The sequence below is a fragment of the Grus americana genome, chromosome 25 (genome assembly GCF_028858705.1).
Source record: "Grus americana isolate bGruAme1 chromosome 25, bGruAme1.mat, whole genome shotgun sequence".
Lineage (NCBI taxonomy): Eukaryota > Metazoa > Chordata > Aves > Gruiformes > Gruidae > Grus > Grus americana.
In genome coordinates, this window is record NC_072876.1 from 2133820 (window position 1) to 2151309 (window position 17490).

Genomic DNA, 17490 nt, shown 5'->3' on the forward strand with positions numbered 1-17490 from the left:
TATGCAATAAGAATTGAGATGACTAAGCCAGGAGAAAAAAAAAGAATAAAAGACAGTTAAAAAAACCCCTGCAATTAATCAAATGAAAAAATGGCTTTAGCTGGCCTGCTGTCAGTTCAAAATGTCTTCACCGCTTCACCAAAAGTCCTCCAGAATTGCCCCAAGTACACCAGGATTGAATCCAATATTCTTTTGCAATATTAAACCTTCTGGATGTCAATCCTGGCACCTCAAAGCCTGCAGGGTTGTATTCAAGTGCAAGACAAGTCACTAAGGTGTGTACTCCAGAGAGGAAAATAAATAAAGCTATTTTAGTGCTGTTTGCCCTGTGATATTGAGTTTTTCCACTGCATCTCCGTCAGCACGTTGGCAAGCAGATCTCTAAGACATACAGCAAAGAGGCATAAAAAGAACTAAAGAATAAACCTGCCTGCCCCATCCTCCTTTGGTTTATCTCAGTAAAGCTCATCCGTGGTCTCCTTTTGGGCCAAGCTTGTTTTTCTCAGCTAACTTTAAGCAGCGGTACGTTGGGCACCTCTTTCTGCAAAAGCCACCCAAGGATTCCTCGTCTGGGTTAGAAAAATCAACACTGACACATTATTTCCATGGAAGTTCAAGGCACAAGGTGTGAAAAGCCTGTGCCTGGTGCAATAATCCATGCAACTGAAAAAAAAAAAAAAAACCAACCGGTATTTCCTAAGCTAGGAACACCACGTGACAGAGAAATTGGTATCCTCTGCAGACTCACCCTGAGTCCCGCTGCTCTGCCCCACTCCATCCCAGCCCTGAGCACACTCAGCATCATTCCTGTCTCCAACACTCTGCAGAATTGTCATTATGTTAATTAATTAAGCCAAATATTTCCATTAACAAACTGATCTTCAGGAATGCAGTGAATCCTCTCTACTGTGTCCCAGAGAGTTGCACAGGTAACGGGTGAAAACTATTAAAAGGGGTTGCCTAGCCAGCATGCCATCTGGACAAGAAGAAACCCTTTAGTCCAGGTACATCGATACCCAGATTGGTCTGCCATTTGAGCACCAGTCTGAAGTAGTTTTCATACTTTCATGCTGCAGGTTTGCATCTAAACAGGTGAATTGCTGGAAGGGGAGAAAAGGGCAGCAAATTCTCTTTGTGTTTACTCCAGAGGACACAAAAAAACCTGTTAGTACTGCAGCACAGCAGGTAACAGGTTTGGTGCATGCTGCTGAGCTCCAGGGATTTGGAAGAAGAATTTGCATGTGATAAGAGCAAGGATGAGGCACATGGGTAAGTGCAATAAGTCTCGAGGGCTCCCCCGGCAGTGGGGCAGGCCCACTGAAATTTCCAGGGTGGCCATGCACAGAGGTTCTCTCCGTCCTGGTCTTGCTCTGGATGCAGCATGCATGCAGCAACGGCAAAGTGACCTTTCATGAAGTCACGATCTACTCCACTGTGGATGAGTATGTCCTTCTAAAGGTGATATCATCCTCATTTTTTATTCGTTTTTCTGGGCTCAGAAACCCTCAGGACAGTGAGGGATGGGACAGGCCTATGGCAGGAAGGTGGAGGGTGGACTTTGCCTGCTCAGTGGAGTGGGGAACCCACTCCCAGGGCTCGCCACTGGCAGCAGCTGGCTGGAGGACAGAGCAGCAACTTGTTAGATGTGAGCCCTGTCGTTTTTCTTTATGAGTCAGTATAAGCTGGGATTATTTTGCAGGGCTGTCAGGAGTTTGGCAGAGCTGTGGAGCCCCTGGGCATTTACTGAAACCAATTCAACTAACCATGGAAGAGCTAACTTGTTATTTATCCAAAGCTATTGTTTGCTCTGCAGCGTACTCATATGGGCTCTCCGCCAGCAGAACGGGCGAGGGAAGGTGTGAGTGTGTCTGTGTTTATAGATATAGAATTATCAATTCTGTATTTGCTGCTGTGTTTTATAGTGGCATATAGCATTGCCCTGTTTCTTGCCAGCCCTGAGAAGGGTGAAGCAAATCAACTGCCTGTTTGGAAAGACACCTTTCTGCAACACAGGGAGCCCTGAGCGGCAAGTCAGTGCAGGTCCTGGAAGGGCGGGGAAGCCTTTTGCAAACTCATGGGAAAATAGTTCCCGTGTGATGTGAAGCTCATTACCAAAGTCAGTGCATGACTTTTATTGCTGATTCTACTAGATGCTTGGCTGAGCCCATTTTAATCTCTTTCAAGTGGCATGGACCTAATTGGTATCTTAGAATTCCTCTTTGCAGCAGGAGCCTGATCCAAAGCCTCCAAATCAATGAGGAGTCTCCTGCCAGCTTCAGCGGATTTCAGACCTGCTTGCCAAATAGTCCTTGCACAGACGTAGCTGACCTGATCGCTTCTTGATTTTGGCAAAGTGCTATGTCCATGCCTTAAGAGCAGCTTTCTCAGACTAAAACCTATGTCCCCATTCCAGATGTTCACCAAACTATGTCAGAGACCTTCACTTCTAACGTGGCCAAGGGAATGGAGTTCCCCATGTTGTTATCTCTTCGCTGGCTGCACAGATCAGTGAGATAGGATGCACAGCAAGGTAGATGCAAGGCGCTCTGCCGTCTGGAGAAGAGATGACATCTCTGAAGGTGAAGGTGATGCTATTACATAGTCTGTGGTTTGAAGAGCCACCTGACAACAATCTTGTAACTTTTGCTGATGCTAATATGTGTGTGTAGTGAGCTCTCCCTATGCAGAATAGCATTAGTGAAAGGAAATAATCAATCCCTTGCCTTCAAACTTCATAAACAACTCAGATTTCCTATCACCCTGAATTGCATCTGCTCACTGCTTGTGGGTGTTTGCAGGGGGGAGGTGGGCCAGGTCCACACCTCCTCCCTTTAGGAGTGCAGAGAAATGCTGGAAAAGACAAGGAAGTCCCTCAAAGCAAGGTGGAGGCAGAAAGCAGAGATTCCCTCTGCACTGCAAGATCTGGAAACCATTTTAGAAGAGCACACGCTGTCACCAAGACTTCTCCCCATGGGACCTGGGAAGTCAGGGCAGCCTGGTAGGTGCCTCCTTTCAGCCGGACGCACTGGCAGTCCCCTGCACTCGTAGGATGCAGGAGGATGTGCACGTGCAGCTGGGCAATCCTGAAGTTTAGCCTGAACTTCTCCTCCCTACTGTGAACTGGGACTATATGTTTGAGGCCAAGCCTTGGGAGCTGTTCATTCATATTAAAACAAGGAGGGGAGGCACAGGGAGGAAAGGCAGCGAAGATGAGCACTGATAGCATGCAGGTGCTCTTATCAGGCCCAGGGAGAAAGTGCTTTCCTTCACTGGCAGCAGCAAAGACCTGCCTTTAAATTAACAAGCACCTATGGATCGCCAGTTCTCAGCCTGCAATACGGGGCCATTTTAGGAACACGAACTGGAATATCCAACACTCACACAAGACAGGTAAATAAATATCTTTAACCTCTTATTTCAATTGGAATAAAACTGGTGCTAGAGAGAAAGTCAAAATGGCATTATCCCAATCACTGATCATGAGTCCTTTTCTGTCTTTTTCTTTCATAAACCCTTTTGTTTAACAGGAAAAGTCCCTCTCCTCCTCCTGCTTTCCAGAGAAGCAGAAGCACTGAGCAAGGCACGCCAGCCCTGGGAATCGCGCTCCAATCTCAGCGCTGCCTTTCCACGTCGGAGGCCCTCCCAGATAACTGGGTGTTTCTGACTTCTGCATCTAAGGACGCGATCAGTTCATTACCTAGCTCTAATTTTTTCCCTTGCAATTTGTTTGTTTCTAGAGCGGCAGACAGAGAGAAGTAAAGGACTCCGTATAAACACGTCAGGAGCAGGTTTCTCCCAGGCTGGAGGGCAAAGCACAGGCAATGCAACATGACAGCGTCCCACCCTGAGTGATGGGTGGGGAAAACTCTTGATGCTGCTTGCGAAATGCTTTAGCTGCTGCCTGCTACACACTCCGTTGCAGGGAGAAAAATTGCAAAACCAGCAAATACGTTGTTTATCCATTTCTGAAACACACTTTCCCACCTCTCCTGGATGCTGTCTTTCCGTATGCTTTTTCGTCTCCTTCTTTATGCGGCTGAGATTTAGGTCTTGATGGTTCAGTTTGTTCTGGCCAGGGAAGGTAATGTCCAACTTGCTACTCCAAAGCATAAAGTCTCTTGCAAAACCTCACGGGGAGACCAGGGTCTGGCCAAGCAACTATCGATCCTTGTTTTCTTTGATAAGGTTGCCCAAACCACTCTGTTTTGCCTTTTTTTTTTTTAACTTGAATGTGTCATCACAGCAAATGACAAATTTTATCCTGAAATTCTTATGGAACAAAGCTCCCACTGACGATGTGAGATTTTTGTCCACAGAGGCAAAGCCAGCCAGGGGTAGCAGGGACCATTCCCATCTCTTTGCAGGGCACCGGGCTGCAGGTAGGCATATCTCATGGCTGACACTTCTCATGCAGATAATGCATTTGGGAGAGAAAGCTCTGCAACTTTCTCCCACAGAGAAAATTTGTTTAAGAATCTACATACAATCCCTAGTGCAGAGAGATCACCAAAGTGCATGTTTTTAATTAGTATCATAACAGACATAATTGCTACAGAAACCAAGCTGGGTGGGCCAGTGCAGCACAGAGCCCAAGACCCCAGCTGTGGTGCCTGAGGAAAGCACTGGTGAGCCCTGTTGGCCCAGTGGCCACTGGTCCCCACCTGCTACGTGCCAGGATCCAGCTCAGTTAACTGCTTTAATTGCAGCAGCATCAGACATGCCAAATATTCCTTGGTCTGGGAGCAGGGCTGCTCTCAGTAACGTTACTTGATAGAAGCCCCAGGCTGAGGTCAGCTCTGTGGGGATGATGATCTGCTCACCCCGTTGGAGGCAGAGCACCCTAACGTCCGAGATGCACCTCCTTCCCTACCCAGTGCACTAGGGACTTTGCCCCTCATTCAGCGCAGTGCCGGACTATGCATGCTGCAGCTTACACCCACATCGTGCCGGTGTCTTTCCTTCTTACGGAAGCAGCAGCACAGGGGAGGTCAGGGGTGCTTCTGCACCTTGTCCTGATACTGCATCATCTTGACAGTGCCAAAACAGACATGGGACCTGGGAACCCCCACCAACTCCCTAGCAGGGATGGACCTGCCAGCCCAGCAGACCCAGGCAAGAGCAGTATTGCTGCAGGTGGGAATTAAGCCTTAGAGGATCTTTGCTGACGGCATGCATCCTGGCTTCACATACTGCCTTCCCTTGGTGTTCGGAATTTGGCTGTGCATCTCCAAAGCTGTGCCTGCAGTTGGGGTGAACTCATTGCAATCCACGGGCCACCGGACTGTGACAGTGGCTTTGAGCCCAGTGCTGAATAGATCCCATTTTTGGGGTGGTATTGAGTCAAGGATGCAGTTTATGCTGAGACTTCTCCTGCCACGACTGCATTGCTCTAGGTGCCCAGTTTTGCTTAAACCTCCCTCAGGTTTCTCTGTGTAAATTATGGTCACCACTGTACCTTCTGTGGGACCTCAGGCACTGCTCAGGCCTTACATCAGGACATGGCATAGCCAGCTCCTGTGGTCAGACGGCTTTGGGAACTGCTGGCCACTCGTAACTCACATTGTCAGTAGGGTGAAAAATGTCTCTAAGGGTCTTCTGGGCTCAGCAGCACCTGGCTTGAAAGATCACCTAACACAGAGAGGTTTGCAGTCACTAATGCACCCATTACTGCATCCCACCATGGTCACTGTGCAAATGGGACTGGGGACATCATCACTGAAGGCTGAGCCAACCCAACATGTGAGCCAAGGAAATGCCGCAGCCAAGGCAACACTGCTGCCCTCAGAGGTGGGAAACCGTGCCTGTTTCTGGAGTGGTCCCACTGGTCCCCGTGTCACCTACACTGGTAATGAGTCAGTACTCATTGCAGTGCCAGTTACAGAGATGCTATGGACAAGGCACTCCATTATAGGAATAAACACAAAATAGTCTCTAATAATAGGTAAATCAAAGGTTTTAGTCGGAAATGTTGACTGATCCAGAGAAAGCTTTTTCTCCAGATCGATCATTTCTTTTGCTCTAATATATGAGTATCAGCATCTTAAGGTTGGGAAGAAAACTCAGAAGCAAGAAGCTTGAGATTTTGAAGAAGATGGAAAACCTGACAAAAGGACTAAGTCAGGAACAATAGTTTTAAGATCTGTGGGTGAGATAAGGTAAATGACATACCTTCTTGCTATGAAGATGTCATTTAGAGCCACCATCTAAGGCAATGCACCGATAAGAGCAGTGTCTAAGTTGCAGGTGCTGTGAAGCAGCAATATGGACATGTATTGCCTGTTATATCTTTTTAAATCCAGAACTATTAAGAGTAAGTGATTTTCCTGAATACTATATCTGAATTTGCCTGCGCATCTCAATGGACCTTGGGACTTCTCAGAAGCATTCACAGCACCAGCACCAGCTGGAAAGAAGTCCAGAAATCTTATCTTCAAAAATATACTTGCTTTATCTTTGTTTCCATGTCTTACAATTCAGGAATTACAAATAGGAGAGATTTTTTAAAATGCCTAGAACCTGCAGAGACTTCAAACAGATCTGTAGACAAAAGTTAACCCAGACTGGAGGCTGCTTGTGGATGTGTGTAAACCTTTAATACTTTTCTGGAAGAAGGAAAATAGAGGAGGTTCCTCAGTGTGGTTGGGGAGTAGGATGTCTCTTAAGCTTGTTAAGCAGATTTAGGCTTGAGGTTATATGTTCCAATGTGCCAATGGCACTTGGGACCCATTGCCCCTAACTGCAGTCATCTACCTGTTAGGTGACTGCTCCAATCCAGCTACCAGTGGAAGGAGATAAGCATCCAGAGGGGCTGATTCATCCTGACCTGACAGATCTCCAAGATAGAGGAGATGAATCACCTCCTCGTACCTCTCTCTTTGTTGGCTATGGGAGGAGTCTAGACAACTTGTTAAGACTAAATGGCTGATTTTCAGATAGACACAGTTAGGTAAGACAAATTTTACTGTGATTCCTTCACAAGTCCAAGTCCCTTTTTCTAAAGTAGCCCAGGTCCTGAAGACCTTTACCAAAAATTTCTAGAATGAAAGGCTTGTGGACACTTAAGTTTGGAAAAAAACCTTCCCTCATCAGAAAATGCAGAAGAGCCTTTCAGATAAAAGCCATGAGCTGCATAAGTCCATGGTGAACCAGAAGTGACTGAACTGCTGTGTCCACAGTACTCTATGGTATCTGGTGGAGGCCCTGATCTTCGTAATCATCTTGCAGGCTCTTCACCAGAACACCAACATTGCCGGACTGAAATCCCCAGTAGCCAGTGGCATTTCTAACTACCTAGCATTTGTCCAGCTGTCGTAATGATTGGGAAGAAGATCAGGAATGAACAAAATTAAACAATAATCTTCACATCAGCAACACTGGTTGCAGTACGACCTTGCCAGCATAAGCGTGAGCCAGACGGATCCCCCAACTGTAGAGCTGGGAATTAGTTTCCCCTGTCTTTAAAAAAAAAAAAAAAAAAAAAAAACCAACACCCAAACAAACAAACAAAAAAAAACCACAAAAAACCCCCCAAAAAAATCAGCTAGAAACTACTGGAATGGCTGTGACAGAGTAGTTTTGCTTAGACAAAGCATAACAAACTCCATTCAGGAAGCACAACAGACAAACAGAAATATATCATTGAAACAAAACATCTGACTTATGAAGCTCAGAAACTCCACTTCTGGCTCAGGAGGTCCCTCGGCTGCAAATTTCTGGTGGCCACAAAAACATTCTGGGATGCATCATCTGCTTACCCCGTTTAGATCCTTCTGCAGGGGCCCATCACTGCCTTAGTGATCTATCGCTAAGGACAGGACACTTGGCTGGATGGACCTCTGCTCTGACCCGTCGTAGTCACACTTTTGGTCTTAGACCAGGCAGAAACACCACTGTCTGGGATTTAACCAGCTCAGCAAAGCACATTGAAGCAAGTCAACAGACAGTCTGTAAATAAAAATTTCAAAGACATGCCAGTGCTCCAGGTCCTTCCTACTGAACATGCAGGAGGCAGCAAACCCAGTGATGCAAACCTAGCAAGTGACATTATTGCTGCCTTGAAGCCAGCATGCTACACCACGGCCATTAAGACAGACAACAGATAAGTCTTTCTGAAGCTGAGGAATGCTGATGCTATGAACAGGCAGAAGATCTGGCAACTACAAGGAAAATCTTCAATCCTCTGTCTCTGTGCTAGGAGCCAACATAAGCACCTTTCCTGGTTCAACCCTTTGATGGTTGACAGGGAGCTGCTTTACAGTCCCAGAGTTGTTGAAAGGAGCTCTTTCCTTTTCCCATATTCAAATCCCAGATCTGTGAATCGCTCCTTTCTACTTTACAGCTGATGAAGACTAAGGAATAATAGAATACAGGTCTGAGGTGGAGGAGCAACACAAACACAAGATGTTCCAGTGGATGTTGGAGTGCTTAAGAGTGATTCCCAGTGTACCAAGAGTCTGTCATCAAGGACAAGACCAGGACCTCTGTGGGATGTATAAACTCATATTGCACAAAGACAAGTACAATCTCACCTGTGCTTTTTCTGGCATTCTGTAACATTTTCTTTGGCAATCACTATGGGAGAAGTGGACCACCTCTTTTCCAAGCTCAGAGAATATGTGAAAAGGGTCTGCACTAGCACTGAGATTGGGAACAGCAACACAGTTATGATGCAAATCCCCGATCATCACCACTCAACTGCATTAATGTTGTTCACAGAGAAGTTTCGGTGCATGGAAACAAAAATGGAAAGTGTTCCATGTTCCAGGTGAAAAATGGATGTGCTCCAAACTTGAACTGAGATGTAAGAGTCTGAGGACATGACTGATCATTCAGACAGCTTCAAAACTCTTGTGCCATGTGGATATTAATCCACAAAACCAAACTAAATCTTGTCCGCACTAAACTCCCCAACCACATACAACACAGAAATAGGGTCCTTGATCTACTGATCCTCTTCCATTGCATTGAATTACTTTCTAAGATAGCCATAGCCATGCATAATCTCTCTCGGGCAAGTTTCTGAAGTGCTATGACCTTGCTAGATGATGACTCCTGCTAGAGGGTGCTTTCTGTACAGGTTACCTCAAGAGTATGCCACAGTTCCCAGATAAAAGAGTATCTTACCGGATATCCCCAGCTGCTGTTTCCTGTTTGGGTTTTGGCGTAATAGCTGCCCCGGGATGTCCCATAGCCATAACCATCAGCTAAACCATCGTACATGGAACCTGTAAATGGAAAAAGCATGGTCAGCAGGAGAAAGTGGCCCCAGCAGGCACCCCTTCAGAGCACAGTGCTCTTTTTTCCAGTGAGTTTAGTTACTGAAGATTAGCAGAGTTGGAAACCTTAACAGGAACATAGGAAAGACAGGCAGTAAGCAAATTGCAGACAACTCATTGGAGATGTTCATTTCAGAAGAGCTCTTGGAAACTCCAGCCCTCAGACCACAAGCAACAGCCTAAGGTTTTCAGCACAAAAGACCAAGTGCCATAAAATCTACAGCGGACAAGAGCGGGCAGGATCAGAGACCAGGCCAACATCTTAGGTCTTTGCTATATGAGAGGAACTGGATGATATTTTGTGCTGCACATCCTGGAAGGTCTGAACCTGGAACGTACTTCTCTTATTCTGACCTGGAGGTAAATAAAATTTGCCTCTTCTCTGAAGGCAAAACCCACACCTGACCCTTTGCCATTCTGGCTTTCCTGGTCTGAGTACCAACAATCTCATCAAAACAAGCAGTATGAGCAAGGCTTGCTAAATTAAATAAACTGTAAATAACAAACATCGGTAAATGATGATCAAGTCTGTTTAACACCTGGGGATCAGAAATAATCAAGCATTTAAAAAACCTAACAGCAGTGCCTTAAATTTCAATCTCCAGTCTAGATCACTCTATGTATTTACACTTTCTTTTCCTGAAAATGTATTAAGGTCCATCATTATTTTTGGGGCACTGGGGAGATATGTGAGACTAGATCTCCTATGTTTTGTAAAGATGCAAATATCTTGGATCAGGAAGAAACCATCAACCATTTCTACTGTTTCCCAGTGCTTTATTTAGAGTGTTTGGATTTACCTATCCCAGCCCAACTAAAAGCTCTTCTAGCTGTCTCTCACCAGTAGCCCTTGGCAGTGCAATCTTTGGATCCCTCCTAAAAGTATTTTACTCAATGCTACATTCATCACTACAAGAAAAAAATGAAGTGAGTCATTCTCTTTCCACGTTGGAATTCCCTTAATGCCCTTCAGATGGTCCAAAAGAGTTTAAGATTGTTTAAGTTTCATTTTCAAAAGTGCTCAGTAATTGTGGCATCCCAAGTCCCGTTATGAGGAAGTGCAAATCCTACACTCCAATTAACTTCCAGGGGAAGCTCTGAATGTCTAACGAAGTACAAAATCAGGACTTACCTGTCTTAAGTTATGCACCTAAACTGGTGGGTAATGTCAGAAATACTGTAATCTCTCTGATTGTTTGATAAGACTCATCTCAGATAAACTGGATAAGCTCGACCACAAAGGCCCTGAAGCCACTCAGGTCTTCTACAGCCACTGATCCTTGGAATAAATCTAGTTTATTGCCTTGCCCAAGGCATCCAGAACCTGTTATGGTGATTTGGTGCGTGGCTAAAAATTCTTGCATTTTCTCAGGAAGATCATTCCCGTAGATGCGGTATAAATAATAAGATTTGCTTTCTATTGTCAACAAGAGAGGAGCAAGACTGTGAGGATGGCAGCATCTGAAGAACATCACTGAATGCAGAATAAGCAACAGCAGAGTAGTTTCACAGACATACGCTTGTGCAGAAAACCACAGGATCTCATTTTCTGTAAAGCCTATAGACTTGGTGATCATTGTTCCCTATTAATATCTCTCCAGCCCTGATTGCTTCATATCTATTAAGTTGCACAGAACTTGCTGATAAGGCAAAGGCCATTGACATGCAACAGGAGACACAATTCAGCTGTGTCCTTCGCCTTGTGATCCCTCCTCATCCTAGGATTTCCCAGACACTCCATATTAGGACATTAGTGCATGGCTTCAGCAGAAGCAAGGCAGGGCTTGAAATGGTAAGTTTGGGACAGGTGATTCACCAGAGGACAGTTAGCTAATAACAATAGCAATAATAAAAAATAATATAGCAATAATAAAAAATAATACAGCAATTCCATGATAACAGTTTCCTGAGAATTACTTCTTACAATCAACCTCTTGTTCTGTACAGACATTGTGTAACTGCAGGCGGGAGCACCTGGGAGCATTTTCCTGACACTGAGTGAGCAGTCAGAAGAAAAGGTTTTTGGGCATGACTCACAGGTTAATCAGACCAGTCCTCGCTGGGGACCATGCTTTTCCTTTCAGGATCCATTCTTGCCATGCACTGCATTAAAGACTTTAGGGTTGAGCAAGGAGACACCAAAAATAAGCCAGTTTAGGCCTATGTCTAATTTTCTTGTATAAATTCACTGCTACGTGGCCAAATTCAAGAGACCAGGCAGTTCATGCAAGTTTATGTTTTTCAGTTGTTGAAGAGTTGCCTTCACCTCCAAGAATCTGTGTATAAGAGCTTATAAATATATAATTATATATAACCTCAAATGTTCAAGGCATTTTGAAGCCGCCTTGCTGGTTGGAGAAGGTGCTTCTTCTCCCAACACGCAATTGTGATTAATTGCTTGGAGAGCTCAGTCTGAAGGCCAGGAAGAACCTGGGGATTTTCTGATGGAGGTGGCTACAGAAAACATCATCTTTGTTTAGTCCTGCAAGTTTAGACACTTCTCTGCCTGGTTCATCTTGAGAGCCAGCCTGGAGGTGTATCACCAGCCCTCGAGGAGAGGAAGGATATTCCTCTTTTCAAACACCTCAAGGGTAAAGACCACACATAAAGCTGGTCACAGGTCCTGATAATCTGGGATAAAAAGCAGACTATATCTCCCCCAAAAAAATCATTTTGGCAGGGAGTAGAAATGCTTTTGGGGGGAGAAGCCTCCCTGGTGCAGTTTTCTAGCTATAGCTATATGTCTGTATCCCATTTGTTGTCATCCAAGCAGATGTTTAGGTCTCTGAAGTGCTCTCTTGCACTTGGACAAACACAGAGTCAATGAAAACCATTGTATTAGTGGTAGATAACAGGCGGGACAGAGGCAGAAAAGAAAAGGATGGGAGTCACTCAAATGAAGCACAGCCTCCCAGTGACCGTGGTTGTGGGCAGAAAATACCCCCAAGGCCTGCTCCCTCTCCCCCACCCCCAAATTGTCATTTCCCCAAGGCATTCCCTTCAAAACGTGGCCAATCTAAAATCTCATTTAACTTCAGTGGGACAGTTCACAAGGGTAAAAACAAACTACAACAGTTAAGGATTGCAAGATCTTGCACTTCATCACTGTGAGCCCCACTACATGCTCGCCTTGCCCTCATCCTCCTCTCTATAGCTGTTACTAATCATTGCAGAGCAAACTGAGACTTTATGCCTGTGTTTGATGAGTTGTTTACTTTCTCCAAAGGCAACTTCACACACCTTGAAGCTAAGAGACTGATGGCAAGGAGAAGACCTGTGTTAAAAGTGCCATTTTTTTCAATCACGACAGTGAAAGACTTCAGCCGGACACATAAAGCTAACAGGGAGCATTGTGGAAATGGATGCATGTTAATAAATATTAATCTGCGGCAGGGAAAGGCAAGACAAGAACCAGTCACTGGTAGTGCAGGCTAGACAAGTTAAATAATAAACTATGCACGGCTTTAAAACAATAAGGATGATTAAACATAGGAAAAACGTAGTAAGAGAAGAGGGCCTGTGGGAGGCACAAAGCAAAGCCTGGATGCCTCCTAGGAGAGAAGTGTTAGTGAAATACCAGAAGTCAAGATTCTTGCAGGAACAAACAAACTTCATTTCTGCCTTCTGACCTATGAGCTAAAGGGTTTTGGTATTTTTTTCTATACCAATAATCTAAGTTTGGTAGAAAAGTGGATGGCTTTCACTGAATCATCTCACGCTGAGGGAAGGTTACAGAAGTCTTCAGAAGACTTACTATCTCCAAAATCTCGTCCTTCCTTCACATTAGAGTAATGGCCCCCATTAGAGCTAGGTGGGATCCCATTAGAGGGATTTCTCCCCTCTCAGCCACAGCCAGCATAGCAAACCTCTAAATCACAGCTCAGCCACGAGACAATTAGATACGACACTCCTTGGTTGGGTTTCCTCAGTTCTTTGCTCCCTGCTATACCTTGCCAGCCAGTGACGAGTCACTGGCAAAACTTTTCTTTAGCCAGAGGACTTTGCAGACTAGCGCTGTTGGCTACAAGGAGCTGATTCAGCTTGGCCTGGCCTTTTCTCCTGCCACGCCACTGAAATTCATTTTCCCTGGAAATTTGCATTAGTCACAAATTCAGAGGGAGGCATCCAGTTACCTAGTCCCATGGTGAAAAGGGCGGATATGCTCTAGGGCAGACCGCCAGACCCAAAACCCAACAAGGGCAGACCCCACACACTCAAAAGCCAAGGAGGGAAAACTCCACAGACCCAAAACTCAAGTGCTCTGCAGCCATCCTTGGAAACACCCGTGGCTGCTGTGCTGAGAAAAGGCCCCACTGCAGGTGCAGGATTATGCTGCTTTGAACTGGTTTCTGCTCACTGCCCTGCCCCAGCAGACACCAGTGGAGCCCAGATGGGATCACCTTGCTCTACGGTGGCTTGCACATATATTGGGTGACACCAGATGTTCAGAGAGTGGCCACAATGCCTTGATCTGCTGGACTCCAAATAACCAACTAATTTTATGTATCCATCAATTAGCAAGACATGGAGGGGATGTCTGCTGACCTTCTAAAGAAGCTCCAGTTACGGGATACACCACCACCCATCCCTGCTAAATGCAAGAGGGGTCCGTGTCCATGCTCCCAGTCCTACATACACAGGCACGTGCATTCCTGAAGCTGGGGGAAGCTCTGCATCGTTCTTCACCTCCTGCTCAAACCACAGATCAAAATGCAGCAACAGAGGGCTGGACCTGGACCAACACCTAACCAGACACACGCAGGAAACTGTCTGGGTGCAGAGGGAACAAAGCACTCCAACATTTATCAAGGGACTTTGTGAATTCCTCAGTTTGTGCTGCCTTTGAGGAGCATCTCAGAGAAATCATGGGGGGATGCAGGTAGCTGATGTTGGAGGAATGTTTGAACAGGCAGACATCCATGCCTGACAGACCCATGTAGCCTGTTTGTAGGAAACAATAATGCTTCTCATTAGGTCTGCCCAGCTAACCTTTGGACCAAAAGCAGTAAAAAACAATACTTCAAAGTTTAGTCTGACCCTCTCAGGCTTCAACCCAGGAGAAAACCCCAAGAATAAATGGCAACTTCTTGCCCTTCTGGGATTCCCTCCAGAAATGCACTGAGAGAGCAGCTGCCAGGGCAAATCAGCCATCAGGACCTTCACGCTGGCCACCCTCTCCACAGTGGGAACGGGACGGCCGCAGCCCCGTCTTTGGAGGCAGCTCCTGGGAGCTGGATGTGACTCAGCTTCCCTGGAACACAGAAACCAGAACTGCACATTTCCGCGCAATTCCCAGTCCCAGACATTTCCGAAAGTGTCTGGAGGTGGGGTTTAGCTTCAGCCTGTCAAGCAGAGACAGGCAGCTTGGGAATTTGCTTTTTTTTTTTTTTATCTTCCCAGAGGTTTCACCTGGGCTCCTCTCCAGGCAGAACAATCCCCCCCTGCCTCCCTTCCTGCCTGCCTATGGGCAGCAGTGAGAGACATTTCTCTGCCTGCTTCCCCTTGAAACACCCCTCCGCTGGAAAAGGAAGCTGGCACTGCCCCAATACCCATCCAGAGCCTCTCGTCTCATCCTGGTTTGTATTTTATTTTGTTAGCTCCGGCACCACAACACCTTAAGCAATAAACCCTCCTGAGGTAGGAGGAGATTTGCATCTTCCATTCTGGTGGCAGAAGAAGGCTCTCTTTGCCCAATCCCCCACCCACCCCTTGGAGTCTATGTCCACAAACACACGAAAAAAGAGAAAGCAGAGATTTGTTCCTGGCAGTGCCCATGACAGGTCACTGCACACATGCCACCCACCACGAAGCTGGTCTATTCCCTCTGTCGCAGCAATTGCAACGCATACAGCCAGGATGGCTCCTATGGGAGCACCCTCCTCCACTAGTGACACCTGGCTTCTCTTGGCAAACCAGCCTAAAATGTGTGTCTGGACCGTAACACCTCACCAGCACTGGATTCAGCCTCACAATCCATCTTGGAAGGGCTGCCAGGCAAGCCCTACTCCCCAAAAGAGGTGGCAGAGACTAGCCCAGCTCACCCAGCTTTCCAGCAAACACCCCTCTACGTGCTGCTCACTCCAGACGTGGCTGAATGGTTCAGTCCCAGCCCCAGCACCCCTCTCTCCCCAAAAGCCTGGAGTTTTCCTCTCCCCAGTGAGCTCAGCCAAGCCAGTGAGCTCGCTGCAGCTGCTGGCAAAAGCACCTCTGAGTGCCAGGAGGTTTTGCACTGTGGCTGTCGCAGCCCTCTGGGTTTGCAGCTCCTGGCTGGGGAAAGCTGGGGTTTACCTCCAAATCAGCTTTCTCTAGATGCAAGGATGGTGAAGAAAACCATTTCTCAAGCCTTGACCCAAAGAGGAAGGTATTCCAGTAGGAAACCTGGCTCCAGGACTCAGCTGATTGCTTGCTTTCTATGGCACAGATGCAGTGCATGGAGGTGGACCGGCTGCCAGACCCCTACGCCCCTTTCTACCCATTTGCAAAATGAAGGAGGCTGCAAAGCATCCCACTGAGCCAACGCAAGCCACTGCAGTAAGAAAAGAACATCTCTCTTCCTATTCATCTCCTTCCTACCACTCACACTGGGATGTCTCGGGGACTCCCACACTTCTCAGCCTGCAAATGGGAGACATGTTGGGAGCTTGAGAGGTGAATCCCAAGCTCAGGTTTGTGTCCTGTGTGTAAGCAGAGCTGCCTGCTCTCCATCTGCCGCAACGCTCAGGAGACACCCGAGCCCCGGCTTGTGGCCAGCTCCCAGCCCCAAGGCACAGTGGAAGAGCAACGCTGTTCACTTTGGCCATCCACAGGAGGGGACAGGTCTGGTGGAGGATTCCAACCATAGGGGAAACTCGCAGAGGAGGGATTTGCAAATTTAGACAGCTACTCCAGCTTTAGAGCCAGGGAACAAATGGTTAATAGCACCACACCGAAATGTCCAAGTGCCTCGGGGATGTGGTGCAGCGCAGCGCTCCCAGATCAGCTCCACCTGGGAGGGGGTCCCTGCATCCAGCTCCGCGTCTTGTCCTAACTCCACCATCCAGTGCAAGAGACCTCGGCATCCCCTGCCCGGGGTAACCCGCGAGAGATGCGAACCGGTCTGTCCCCCGCAAACAAAACCCCACAAAAGCACCCCATAGCATCTGCTCTGTCCCCAGAGGAGACACCCTTGCTGTCCAGAGTGCAGTGAGATTTTACCTCGGTTGGAGTGGCCCACGCTTGACGACACGGACGACTTTTGCTTCTGCCGCTTCACCGTCATCATCACTTGCTCTTGGACCCGCTGTTTTCCCGTGCCCTTAGTTTTCAGCTTGTGGTCCGAGGGCAGAGCCAGAGTGGAGCTGGCCTGGTCTTGGAAGCACTCATATGCCAACGCTGTTTTCAGTGGAGAGTGAAGCATGGCTGCAAGCAGACCGTGGGGCTGGGGGGGAGAGGGGGCTGCACTTCACCTGACCGCACACGACACAAGGCGACAGCAAACACGTCTTGTGCTGGGGTTAATCTCCCAAACCCCTCCTTGCCATACGTCCCTCAGCCGAGGGTGTCTCAGGGCTCCTGCTCCCGGCTCAGCTCCCCGGCGTGTGAGCAGGCACACCCTCTGCCAGACTGGATATACAGCCCTGCCTGCACACACCCACGCGCTCCCCGCCACGGCTCATTCGCAGCCCCCGCGCCGCCGCTGCAGGGCACGCGGCTCCCCACTGCCCTCACCCCAAATCTGCCTCCCCCAGCCTGTGCCGAAACAGATGGGTCGAAGGGGGCGTGTGGGTACCAATGGGCAGTGGGCAAGGCAAGGAGGCATGAGGGCTGGGGATGGATGTGGCCATCCCCTTCACTGTGAAGGGCTCATGGGTGAGGCTGTCTGGGTCTGGGTAGGAAACGGTGCAGAGGGAGGGCTGGAGGATCTCCCACACAGCCTGCTCATCTTGTATTTCATTATTTCCCTTAGTTTAAACTGGATCAAAATGGTGTCTCAGTGCCAAGAGCCTGGGGACACCCCTGCTAGTAGGAGGTAGCATCACATACACCATGGGTCATCGCCTATGCTGCAGTGCCTGTTCCTGCCTGGGGGTCCAGCCTCCATCCTGCCAAGATGCTCCTGAGTCAATGTGTCTTCTGCCTGCACATGTTGCAAAACCACCCTGCTGAGCCCAGGACTGCGGGGTCACCTGCAGAGCATCTAAATTAGGGGTGATGGAGGGTCCTGCTGACTGCAGGG

The 17490-nt window shown here is 47.6% G+C and overlaps 1 protein-coding gene across 1 annotated transcript in view; it reads right to left on the reverse strand.

Annotated features, from left to right (window-relative positions):
* PKP1 (plakophilin 1) overlaps positions 1-16813 on the reverse strand; it is a 46679-nt gene extending 29866 nt beyond the window's left edge. Inside the window, exons 1-2 of the mRNA XM_054804261.1 lie at positions 16470-16813; positions 9124-9224 (exon numbers count right to left, since the gene is read on the reverse strand). Of these exons, the coding sequence (XP_054660236.1) occupies positions 9124-9224; positions 16470-16671 (303 nt within the window). The 5' untranslated portion in view covers positions 16672-16813. The remainder of the gene's footprint in view (positions 1-9123; positions 9225-16469) is intronic.
* Between the last annotated feature and the right edge of the window lie 677 nt (positions 16814-17490).